Source organism: Triturus cristatus, chromosome 10 (genome assembly GCF_964204655.1).
Source record: "Triturus cristatus chromosome 10, aTriCri1.1, whole genome shotgun sequence".
In the NCBI taxonomy this organism is placed as follows: Eukaryota; Metazoa; Chordata; class Amphibia; order Caudata; family Salamandridae; genus Triturus; species Triturus cristatus.
In genome coordinates this window covers 119,682,258-119,695,142 of record NC_140593.1, presented here as the reverse complement: position 1 = coordinate 119,695,142, position 12,885 = coordinate 119,682,258, and the positions used below count along the sequence as shown (strand labels likewise).

Below are 12,885 nucleotides of genomic sequence, written 5' to 3'. Positions count from 1 at the left end.
GAGATAGTACACATAACGACACACCACCATCATCATTCTCGAGAGCTCCTTATATATGTATTTTATTCACAATAAATTTAGCATGAATGGAGATAGAGCTTCTATAAAACCAGACCTATTGACGACCTCTGCTGGTATGGGATTGAGCTCTGTATCATGTCCATTATTTCAGGAAGCTGGAATATGAAACTGTTAATGTTTTCTTTACAAATGTTGGTTAAATAGTGCATTTTCGTTATCATTGCAACACAACAAACTAAATAATCCACAGCTGAACTTTCCAGGTGTATTTTACCCATACATATAGTGTACATACACCTCAGTTGGAGTCACTCCGTGATAACAATAAGAGGGCACACCAGATCTTCCAGAGTGAAAGGTTCTTTGTAGGTTTCATCTACAGACAGTTTTATCTGTCCATAAGCAGACCTTTTGTTTCCAATGGAAAGCATCTACCTAGAATGTGCTTTGGGTCAGCCCCTTGCTCACGATTGGATGGCTTTGTTGTCTATCTCAGTTGTCTGCTCTTGATTCAGCGGCTCTGCTCCCTTTCCTTCTGTTTTCCTACCCAGGAGCATTTCCGTCACAGAGTGTTCTGATTGGATGAGCTGTATCCTTCCACTGCATGCTACGGGGGTCTTTTAGTTAATGTGTATTGAGCGTTCTATGGGAGTGCATATGTTTCTTTGCTCCCTCCCCCTCTTTTCGTATGCCTGACACGCCTCTCATACTTTGTTTTCACTTGACCGCCCGCCAGTGGTACCTGCCCTGCTTTACTTCCTGCTCTCTGTCCCGCTCTCCTTCCCACTCCACATGTCCCATTTTCTTATGTATTTCTGTGAAGGCCCAGCTGCAGCAAAGTCCTGCCAGGTCACTTGGCTTCTTCTTTCGCACCTCATGTGCACTTTATTTTCACTTTTTAAACATCTTAACATTAAAGTAAAAATGCCTGTTACCCCGGTACCTAGATATCCCTTCAACCTTTCATTTTATCTCGGCTTTTACCTCTGGTACCCAATATCTCTTTCCAAGTTGATTCGTTCTCTGTTGTGTATCCTCGTTACCCCTGTGACTCATCAGCAGTTGCGTCTGGGTCTTCCCTTGTAAAATCCCACTTCATCCATATCTGGCCACAGTCCTACTGCATTTGCCCTGCCTGACTCTCTTCCCACCTGTGGCGTAGCCAGTGTGTCATGAGCCCTGGTACAAAACAGAAAATGGTCCCCCTGGCTGCTGTTTGAACTGTGAAATAAAGCAATATTCAAGGCTCAGTGGCCCCCTCAGGCCTCTGGGCCCTGGTACCACTGCACATGCTGCAATAATCAAAGCTGTGCCCCTGGTTCCCACAGCTCATGCCCTCCCCAAAGTTTCATGGTACTTCTCCTCAGCATGTTCTCCTTCTGTAGAATTTCCCATGCTGCATTTTCCCACTTTTCAGCAGTTCCTTCTGTACCTGCTTCATGCCTGCCTGGCTCCTTTAACCTAAGCAGATTCTGCTCTTTCCCTGTCCTCCTCTCTTTCTTTCTGCTCTTTCCCTGTCCTCCTCACTCACTTTCTTTCTGCTCTTTCCCTGTCCTCCTCACTTTCTTTCTGCTCTTTCCCTGTCCTCCTCACGTTCTTTCTGCTCTTTCTCTGTCCTCCACGCTTGCTAATCAGTTTTTCAGACCCTCCAGGATTTCGCGATTTCGGGATTTGCAAAAAAATCGCGAAATCGGCAGCCTTTTTGCATTGGGTCCTGGTCCCTGGTGCTGCATGGCGGAAGTTGACAGCAGGTTGAAAACTTTGGGCTACCAACTTGCCCCAGCATGCTTCTCAGCTATTGTGTCCGTGTGCTGTGAACAGGTGGCCAGCTTACTGAGTCTTGGCGTCTCTTGGCTTTGACTGTGCTCTGGAGATGACTTCTCCCTCAGCAAGACACAGCAGGCAGAGTCCCTCTCCTTTTCTAGCCCCCAGGTTCAGCAGTTGCGGTCCATGCCATGCAGCGTCTCTTTGCTGGTTCCACAGTGCAGCAGGGCAGTCTTTCCATGTTCCTCTTCCATTCCAGTCAAGATCGGAGTCCGGTGTGCCAGGGGTGCCCTACTAATGCTCAGAAAATGCCCTCAGGGTGCAATGCGGTTAGAAGCCAATGGGCTACCAGGTTTTTTCCAACCTAATGACCACTTCTGGGGATGTGGGGCATCTGGGCATCCCAGTATGCACCATTCTACCCACTTCCATAATGGTAGGTCTCCTCTCCTGGCGTATGGAGCTCCACAGCTCAACCCAGAGGTGTGGCTACCAAGGGAGCTACACGCCCCTGGAAAAATTGGTTTGACAGCTGGTTTCCCCTCTCCTGTCCCAAGTGCCAGCCTTTCTGGATGTACAATGGAGCGGCCCCTCTTCCTCATGTTACCCATTTGCACTTCAAAGACGGCTTCTCCTTTGAAGCTCACCTTTTGGGCCAACACTTGTGTGGCAGGAGGGAGATGACACCTCCTTCCAGAGCATACCTATTGTATACTTTTCTGGAAGTCCATCCCACACCTCCCCAGGAGGGCAGAAAGCTGTCTCGGCTACAGGACCCCGTGTGCAACCAGTATAGACACAGGGAACTGAAGGCAACAAAGTGGCAACTTTGCTAAAGTTACACACTGCAACTTGTTACATTAATTTCGACCTGAAAATCAAGTCAGGTTTATTGTAATGAGTTGTTTGATACCTTGGATGACCCACTTTGGTTCTACCGTTCCAGAGCTAGCATAGCTGAGGGGTCAACGTGTGACTCTGCACTTGCCAAATGGGCGACCAAGCTTTTCCACAGTAAAGACAACAGTTCCGCATTTTCACTGTCAAAACATATACCGTTGCATGTCCTGTCCATGGGATATGTTGCACCCTGTCTTGGGTCCCGATAGACCTGCCTAGGGGCGGCTTACACATATACCCGGGGAAAGTCTTGTTTTGTCATTGCTTTAAATGCAAAAGTCGAGCCGGCAGTTGAATTGCTCTTTCAGCCTGCAGATGGTGGGCTGGGAATCTCGTTTTACTCATGTCCCACCCAAGGTGGCACAGCTAGTGCTTCAACCCAGGGAGGGTGGGGGGGTGGGCTCCCATTTACGTGCCCTTTGTACCATTTACTAGGGACTTGCAGGTAAGATAACTCAGCCAATTGGGTAAAAGGCAATTTAACATATCAGTTTGAGGGTAAGGGCACAGGCACTGAGGTCTGGTTAGCAGTCCCCAGTGCACTCTGAGTCGAAACACCAGCCGCATCAGTCCAAAAACTTGTGGGTGACTATACAAAAAGGGGCATTTCCTTACACCATACTATAGAACAGCACAGACCACCCGACATAACATACCCTAACATACCAAACATCAGATAGCGTGTCTCAACATAACACACCCAAACATAACACAGCATGATACAATGTAACAGCACAGCATAGTGCTACATGACACATTGTAACAGACCACCCCATAACACACTATAGCTCACAAAGTATATCAGCCACAAAATGAATTGTTCTCTTTTTGTGTTTAATTTGGCCACTTTAGATGACTAATGTGAGCTTTGTGTCTAGATGGAGCTTCTTCAGGGGAGGCACCGTACAGTGCCAGGCAGCAGGGGAGCACTTAAGAAGACCAAATTGTAGCGTTCCAGTAGTGTAAAAATTAGAGCACCATTTAGTCGCAAGTGACAAATGTATTTTTTCAGCCAATTCAAATATATTGTGTGTATTTCTAAAATTAAAAATCTGTATTCTTTGATTCACCAACTTTATATACAGTTTTTTTTATTTTCCAGTTTGAGTATATTATTAGAATTGAGGCATAAAAACATATGATGCATTCTAATGATACATAATATGCATATAAAAATAAATAAATAAAATAAATAAGCATGGAATGATTTCCCTAGTATGAACGGTTTCAGTGCAACAGCATGAAAAGTGAAATCTGAAATCTGCTCCAGGCATCTAAGGGATCCTTTATGGAGACAATATTTCCCAACGTGGGATAGGTAGGTATGTGTATACTGGGAAGAAGAAGAAGAAGGGAGGAACGTACTAGAGAAAGTACAACTGTATACAGAAGTATGTTGTCCTTTGGCAAGATCAAAAGTTGTGTAACGCAGAACTGTTCACATAGGGCGATGAACTCTTCTCCACCAAGGTTTGGACCAAAAGAGATGGCAAAGCTGGCAGAGACCCTAGGCAGGTCCTGTTCATAACCTGAGAAAAGGATCCCCAATAACCTGAAATATATAAAGGTCTTACAGTTAATCCAAACAACCTTTATTTAGTTAGACAATGGATGTGACATGATGTGTAGCTTGTAATTGGGAACCAATGGGGTTTCTTTGATGTATTCACTTTGCTGACAAGATGACACTTTAATTGCTGATTCATGGCTTTTTTTGTTGATGAAGTGGATGCCCTACTCTGTCTTAAGGACACAGTGCTATTCAGAAATCGCCCTTGTGCATTCATTTGTCTTACTTTGCTGTCAGGGTAAAATGATGTATTTTCTGCTTTTTTTCTTCGCAAATTAAAGATGTACGCGCATAGGCTTTCTTAAAGATGCAGTGAACGTACTTGCCAAGTTCATCGCGTACAAACTTCACTTCCTCTGTCTCTCTCTGGCAGTCCCATTTTTTTCTTTGACCTCCCACCCCCATTTCTTTCTTTTAACCCCCAATAATTCCTACTGCCTCTCCCTGCCTGTCCTTATCCTCTCTCTCACACATTTCGTTCTGCTTTGTTCTCTTTCTCTTAGACTCTGTCTTTCCTTCCTTTTTTCTACCTCACTCAACCTTCCTCTCACCTTGTTTCTCTTATTGTAACACATATAAACTCCTCTCTGTCTTAATGTCTGGGTTAGCCTAATTCCCATATTTACTCCTTTTGTGTTCTGGCTCTTTCCGTTTGTCTCTGCCGTATACATTACCCTAGATTTTGACAGCATTTATCTGGATTAATTGAAAATAATAGACCGCAATGGTGCAATGATTTACCCTTTAGAGTCCCATGGTTCCCATCTTGAGATAGCAATGATACAAATTGACTTCCTTACACACTTATAGCCACACATTCATGCACACACAATCACATCTTTACTTTTGTCGCAATTGAGCTCTTTCCGAGAAACCAATAACACACTAACTCTTTATTTTTTTTACCGTTTTTGTCGTTTTTGCCTCTGTTTGGCCACAAAAACGTTGTCAACTTTTCCTTCTTTCGTTTTTCCTCTTTTTCTTTGTCCTCACTCTTTATCTAGCTCTCTCTTCTTCCCTTTCTATTGGCCAACTCTCCCCACATATCTACACACCCTGGATACGACATTCTTTCCTGGTTTGCCAAACTGAACTTAGTGTCCCAATAATGTTGCTTTCTGTGGCTTAATTAAAAAATAATGTCTGTAGTTATTTTTGTCAGTGCATGTAAAGGGCTAATATCACAGCTTGTGGTGCTCAGTTTGGCCACAAAGTGCATTTTCTTGATTTATTATTTCCCATCCTGTAATTTTAAAGAGATTCTCTACTTACACTGTCTTTGGTCTCTCTGTTGCTTTCTGTTTTAATTACCATTATTTCGAAACATTTCAACATTAGAAGTTAGAAATAAGGTATTTCATTTAGTCAATCTTAGCCAATTAACAACACTTCAGATTAATATGATCATATGAATTATACACGACTTGTGGGATAGTCCCTCTTAATGGGTATGGGAAAGTGATTTGTGCTTAGACATTTCTAAGATTGCATCTCTTTTTCTTTGGCAGTGATTATGAATCATGGAAAACAATCTCTTGGGTCATTGTTCTGTTCTTGTAAGATAGCGTAAATGCTGAAAAGTAGGAAAACATTCCTATATGACAATTCAGCATTGTAAAATACAGTAGAGTGATGTTTTTGGTAGGATCAGCACTGTAAAATACAGTAGAGTGATGTTTTTGGTAGGATACTAACACACGGAACACCAGCTAATTCTTGTAAGCCATGATGAATGTCATAATTTGAGCATCATTGAAGTATGTGATATGATTTCATAAATATATAGGCGGGTTTATGAGGCCACTTAACAATACTCATCGATGGAGGATCACTACACCCTTCTAAAATATTGTGAATTATGTAATCTAGGGAATTTGAACTATGGGAGATCAGTTTGTGATTATAAATTGGGTGAATGATGCCACTGAGGAAAAATCTTCTCTATGGCATCAATTTAACATGAAAACATTAGTTGTATGATCTCTGGTAGGGAAATCCACCCATGATATTAAGCTCAATGGTGTCCCTTAGGAAAACTGATTGTGGTATAGTCATTAAATATTTATAAGGTCGAGTGGATGGTGTAATTTTGTGAATGTGACCCTTTGGCACCCCTTTAGCATCTTACAATGGGTGGGTGATACAATTAAAGTAAAGTGACCTACGACACCACTCCAAATCCAAAGGTGTGACTGGCTCATGCAAATAAAATAAACTGACCTTTGATCTCATTTCCTCACTTCAGCATCATACGGCAAGGAGGATAATGCAGTTGAGGGAAACTGACCCATGGCCTCACTTCAGCATCATATGTTAGAGCAAATTAGGCAATTGAAGGGAAGTGACCTACCACCTCTTTTCAACATCTTCTGTTGGGGTGGATATTACATTTGAGGGACACTAACCTGTGAGACTGCTCCAGCTTCATACTGTACTGGATAATGTTATGAGTGAAGCTGCCCTGTGACCTCACAATAGCATCATACAGGAGGGTGGATAATTCAAATGTTGTACTCTGACCATTAACGACACTTAAATATTATAGAATAGGTGGCTAAAGTGACTTATAACTTCACTTGAGCATCACATGGCCTGCTGACTGATGTCCTGTAGGGCGCCACCCTTTGAGACACAACCCGAGGTTTGAAGGTTCGGGTGTAATTGAACCCCACCTGTATCGAGGCCCCGCAGTATGAGATCTTATTTTTGTTAAACCTCGCATTAATGCTGATGCCACACTCACTAACCTTGTGTCTTTCTGTTTTCTTATCTTCCCTTTGTAGGTCATGAGCCAAGTGGAAGGACAGCAGAAAACCCTTGCGCATGCCATTGAATCTCTCCCCAGCTCTGGCCCCCTCTCTGCCCTGGACCAGGACTTGCTGCTCCTCAAAGCTACCTCTGCTGCCACCCTCAGCTGCCTGGGAGAATGCCTCAACCTGCTACAGCAGAGCATGTACCAGGTGGGACAACAGAACAAGAATGCAGCGTCAGGTAAGGTCCACGCCTCCTGGCAAAGCTGCCTCGAGTGTTGGAAAAGTGTCGACGCTTATTTTAGTCAAATTAACTATATCTGGTTTCAAAGCAAGAAACCATTATTAACAGAATTTTATTTGATGTGGTAAAACCTTATCTAACCAATGCACAGAATACACCGAAATGTATGCGGAATATAAAGCATCAGCTAAAATATTTTTTTCATCAAAAAGACACAGCACCTTTTGCATGGCAAACATGAAGATACTTTCATCCAACAAATCATTGTTAAATCATCAACATAGAGAGTTTATTGGCATCTCTGATAGTTTATTAAGAGCTTAATCTCAATTCCATAAACTATATGAATTAATTCTAGATTTCTAACAAAAAGGCCCAAGAATATATGACCACACCTACAAAAACCTTAGAAATCTGCCCCAAGGAGGATGTTCATAACTTCTTACCGTGTAGAAGCCTTTCACCTTTTAACATAAGTGTTGAAAATGCCATAACCAGCTAAGACTTCCAAGAACAGCCTTTGCTGATGTTTGAGTGAACTGCACATTCTAGTTTTGTGAATGTGTGCTGTATATCCATACCACGTCTCAAATCAAGCAGTGTACTTTCAATCTCAGCAGCTAGCATGATATTTACTTCAGAAAAACCTCATATCACCAGCTTAAAACACACTAGTTTGCACTGATTGTTTTGTAGCAGAGATGGGGATTTGTCTGTGTTTTGTACTGTGTGATGCTCTAGGTCCCCAATGTGTCTGAGAGTGAGGGTAACGTGATATTCTTCCTGTGCCACCTAAGACAGGAACGTCCACCCTACAATTTTCGAATCATGACAAAGTAAGATTCCAATACAAGAATCTCTTCTCCATAGCTGAAACCCACCTTTTTAGATCTGGCTTAACAGGACAGCTGTCATTTACGAATATAGCTGGTTACCTCGCATGCGTTTACAACACATGCGATTACAAGGCGGTTGTTACAACGACCGCGTTGTTACATCACAGTACCATTACAACTCAAGTTGTTACAACGACTTGCTCTAGGGGGCGCGCTGGATTTAGGAATAGTATAATTTACTATTCCAACTCCAGTGTGTGCTACAGTAGGGAAGGTGTTGGAATAGTAAATTATACTATTCCTTAGTTTAGAGCGCCCCCTAGAGCAAGTCGTTGTAATGGTACTGTAATGTAACAACGCGGTCTTTGTAACAACCGCGTTGTAATCGCATGCGTTGTAACGCATGCGATGTGATGACTGTTGCCCGTCATTTACCTCATGTGATTAATAGAACAACAAGCTTTCAGTAGTTCTACAGAGAGATGGACTGTGGCTGCATCTAGATGTTGGTTCACTTGAGTAAAGGTTTTGATTTGGCGTTCGCCTCCACGGAAATGATGCTTGCTCTCCAAGCAGCTGTGATTATTTATTTATTAAGCTCGCCGTATATCACTCATATCACTATATTAAGCTCACATATATCACTATGGCTGGCTAGAGAAGGCTCATTAATACTCACAAAGTATCAAGTCAAGCTATTGTGTTATTGTGGAATGGAGTTTGGCCTTTAGGTCACACACTTGCCACTGTGATGCTGTTAATCAAGTCTCTTAGATAATTAAAATATTTGTTCTTCTCTGGCAGCAGCCCAGGTGGGAGTAGGGAAGTGGCAAGGAGCATAGTGCTGTTTTCTAGTTCCAGCACCCACTTTCCTGTTCCATAATTAATTTCAGAGTATAGTTGTGTGTTTGCAGTCTTTTATGGGATGCCCAGTGCTAAGCTAATTTACATGCATTTTAACATACCTTATCATGGAATTCCTTGATCGAAAGGTGTTTTTCCTTTCAATTCCTTGAATGCATTTATTTGATTGATGACACTAAATGCAACTTGTGTTGTCTAACATGCTCTGATAACTATCCAAAAAGTAACTTCACACTCATTGTAACATCTTGTCTGGTTGGTGAGCTCGTATGATGAAAAAACAAATGTTCTTCTCCTGGACATTTATTATGTGGCAGCTGACATGGGCCAATAGCAGTCCAGCAAACCTTTCTGTGATTGATCCACGTACCTGACCCCCACATGTGCAAAGTGCTTCCTGGGATGAGTACTGCGGGCACGGGCCCACAGCAGTTCTTGCAAGCCAAAAAATTACTTCAACAGAACGGCTATGGATTGATCAATTGGAGACAGTGTTAAATTTCACTTTAATGAGGCAATGTGTTCCTTAGGCAGTATACCTCCCAGCACATCAAGATATCAGAAATTAGTCAATTAAGTACATGGTTCACTTAACTGAGTACTGTATCAGTGGAATACAACTCAAGGTTTTATTACAAAATGTGAAACTTGTGGCACAGAATAAATGCTATGTAGGTTCTCAGTCAATATAGCATTACAGAGCATCCCTAGTAGAATCCAAAAGTCTTCTGGCTCACTCCCAGAACCAAGGGTTTAAAAAACAAATGTTCCAATAGAATAGAAACTGCAAATAATCATGGTCTGAACAAATGTATCAGCTTATTAGCAAATCAGAACACAGTTTTACTACACATCATATTGTGTTAGCACCATCTCACTACATGTATAGTAATTCTGCCCACTCAATTTTAATGTCATCCGTAGGTGGTAAATTTACGTAGATAAATCAATCAATCAAGATTTATAAAGCATGGCTAATCACCCGATAGGGTATCCAGGCTCTTGCAGGCCCAGGAGGTTCATTCGAACAGCCAGGTCTGAGGGCCCTTTGGAATTCCAGAAGTGAGGTGATGGTTTGGAGTTGAGTGGGGGGTCAGTTCCAGGTCCCAGGATGCTTGTTTCCAGTCCAGGGAAGACCTGGCTTAGCAGTTCAGGCTGGACTGTTCCCATGAGGAACAGGGTCAAGACTGATTTGCATATGGCTGGGTCTGAACTGGGGTGGCAGAGTGAGCTAAAGAATGATGCTGGATTCAACCCAGATCTGTGACTGTCTGAAAAGTTTCAGCGCTCCGTCCATCATCCCCTTGTGTTTGCTTTATAGCCCTATAAACCAGACCTACTGGCATTGCCAATGCTGCTGGACATTTCATCATTTGCCCCACAGTTTACAAGTGAAGCACTGGTGAGACTAAGATCCCTCAAAAACGGTTTCTCCTATCCACTCTACAGGCTGTCTTTTGAGGTCTGCGAGTCAGTGGTATGCCACAAGATTCCTCATGCTCTTTTTGGCTTGCAGAGGAAAGCTGTGTTAACTGCACTGGGAGTGCAAACATGGTTTCTAAATCCTCCAGCCTGGCTGCACCACTTCAGTTTATCCTCAGACCAACTTTTTGCATAAATCAGTTCTACGCTATCCAGTTAGCACGGCTGCTTCACTTGTGAGGATGTTAAGGCACTGTGGGGTCCTGCTGCGGGTTCACACTCCCTTTTCCTATTGGTTGAACATCCAAGTCTTTAGATCCTTCCTGAACTGTTGGAGCGACGGTGAGGCTCTGAGGTGCAGGGGGAGGGTGTTCCAGGTCTTAGCCACCTGATGGGAGAAGCGGCCTCCTCCGTTTGTCAGGCGGATGCACTGGGCAGCAGCTGGGGCGAGTGATCTGGAATGGAGTTCCATGGTAGGTTGGTGGAAATTAACTTGTTTGCTGAGGTATGCCGGTCTTTCATTGGGCAGTGCCTTGTAAGCATGGGTGAGCAGCTTGAACTGGTATCTCTTCGAGTCTGGTCGCCAATGAAGTTTCCTGAGGTGATGGGTGATGTGCGTCAGTCTCAGGAGGTGGAGAATGAGTCTGCCGACTGTGTTCTGGATTGTCTGGAGTTTTGGCATGAGTTGGGCAGTGATTCCTACGTAGAGAGAGTTGCCATAGTCGAGTCTGGTGGTGAAGAGAGCTTGTGTAATAGTTCACCAGGTGTTGGGTGGGAGCCATTGGAAGACCTTCCTGAGCATTCGGAGGGTGAGGAAGCAAGTGGAGGAGTTGGTGCTGACCTGCTTTTTCATGGATAGATGGCTGTTGAGGATGATGCTGGGGTTGCAGGCAGGTTCGGGGGTAGGGCCCAGGTCAGGTGGCCACCTTTCATTCTTCCACAGAGTGTCCTTGCCTTTCCCAAAGATGAGAACTTCTGTCTTGTGCTCCCTCCTTCGTTCACTGAGTTACTAGGTTCCTATGAAAATTTCTCTTTTGACACCAGTTTGCAAGACTATTCCAATATAGTCTCATTGCTAGGATTTCACACTAACTACCTAGCTTCAGCCGTGGAATGAAACTCTACATCTCAGTTGCCCTGCCTCTGGCTAGGAACAGAATTGTCAACCTTCAGTCATGTCTCTGAATCGAGGAAGGAATATTTTTCTCAACTTGAAGCCCTATTTTCTGGAGAATAAGCTGTCATAAACAGGACATTTGACTGTTCCAAACAGAGGCACTGGAGGAAGCCAGAAGTCTTTAGTAAATCACCTTGTAAGCGCCAAATGGCTTCTGTTCTAGACTAGAGAAGAAAGGAAAGTCTCTTAGCTCTTGGGTTGACTCTGCCATCTCAGTAAATCTTCACCTGGCTCTTATTGGTGTGAAAGTGGACCATTGCCTAGCGTCCCTTGCAACTATTGAGGTATATTCTTATATGTCATCTTTCTGCTTTAAAAAAGGAGTTAGATAGCATTGGAGAACCTCTCGGTATATCTTTTTTAATCTTAGAAGGAACTCGCCCACATAGAGATCTGAACATTTTCCTGACATGTTGTTCAGCTTCATTCAGATCTATGTCATCCTATGAACTGAAGTTCCATACTAGAGATGAAGTTTCCCTTACAGCTATGGTGCAGGCCAGTGCAAGCTGTTTGCTCAAGCACAGATTCAAGAAGGTACTTTGTACCTCTCAAACCTCCACCGCAGAGAGAGTAATTTTAAACTCTCATATCCCACAAGAATTCCTTTCTGTGTCTCTTTAAAGAAGTCATTCTCCCACCACTGAAAAATGGAGGCTCCAAATAGCAAAGTGACTAAAATGAGCCGTTCATCGGCACTTGTTTGTTGTTGGAAATGTATGGTGGAAAACCCTTATGTGAGAGTTGCTCAAGATCCGGGGGGGTCCCCCCCTTTTGTCCTTATTTGATGATGGCTACTGTTAATTCTTATACCATGGTTTCGTGGAATGTGCGAGGCATGGGTTCCATATCTAAGCGTCATAGAATAGCTGCGCAACTGCATCACTGTAAAGCCCAAATCATTTGCTTTCAAGAGACACATTTGCTTCCCACTGAAACCGCGAAGCTGCAACGGAGATGGCGTGGTCAATTGTACGCGACGGCGTACTCCGCCTTTTCCCAAGGAACAGCCATTTGGATTTGGGCGGGTATCCCCTTTTCTCTTACTGAAAGTAGAATAGACGACCAGGGCCGGTTTGTCCTTATATTGGGTACATTGGACAGGAGACAGGTAGTGCTGGGGTCCCTCTATGCCCCAAACACGGACCAAGAACTGTTCTTAGCTCGGGTATCCCGGGCGCTTGCGGGCTGGTCCCATGTCCCGTGGCTTCTGGGTGGTGATTTAAATGCAGTATTTGACACCGGTTTGGATCGCTCCCATCCTCCCTTACTCAACACGGCAGCGAGGGCGCAGGCGGCAGCCTTAACCTGCTGGGCGCAGGGTTGGGGTCTCATAG

The 12,885-nt window shown here is 43.7% G+C and overlaps 1 protein-coding gene across 3 annotated transcripts in view; it reads left to right on the top strand.

Annotated features, from left to right (window-relative positions):
* Nucleotides 1-12,885, top strand: part of OSBPL10 (oxysterol binding protein like 10) — an 850,497-nt gene that overhangs the window by 577,892 nt on the left and 259,720 nt on the right. For all 3 annotated transcript variants that reach the window (XM_085630573.1, XM_085630574.1, XM_085630575.1), the window contains one exon: nt 7,039-7,246. In XM_085630573.1, the coding sequence (XP_085486699.1) occupies nt 7,039-7,246 (208 nt within the window). The remainder of the gene's footprint in view (nt 1-7,038; nt 7,247-12,885) is intronic.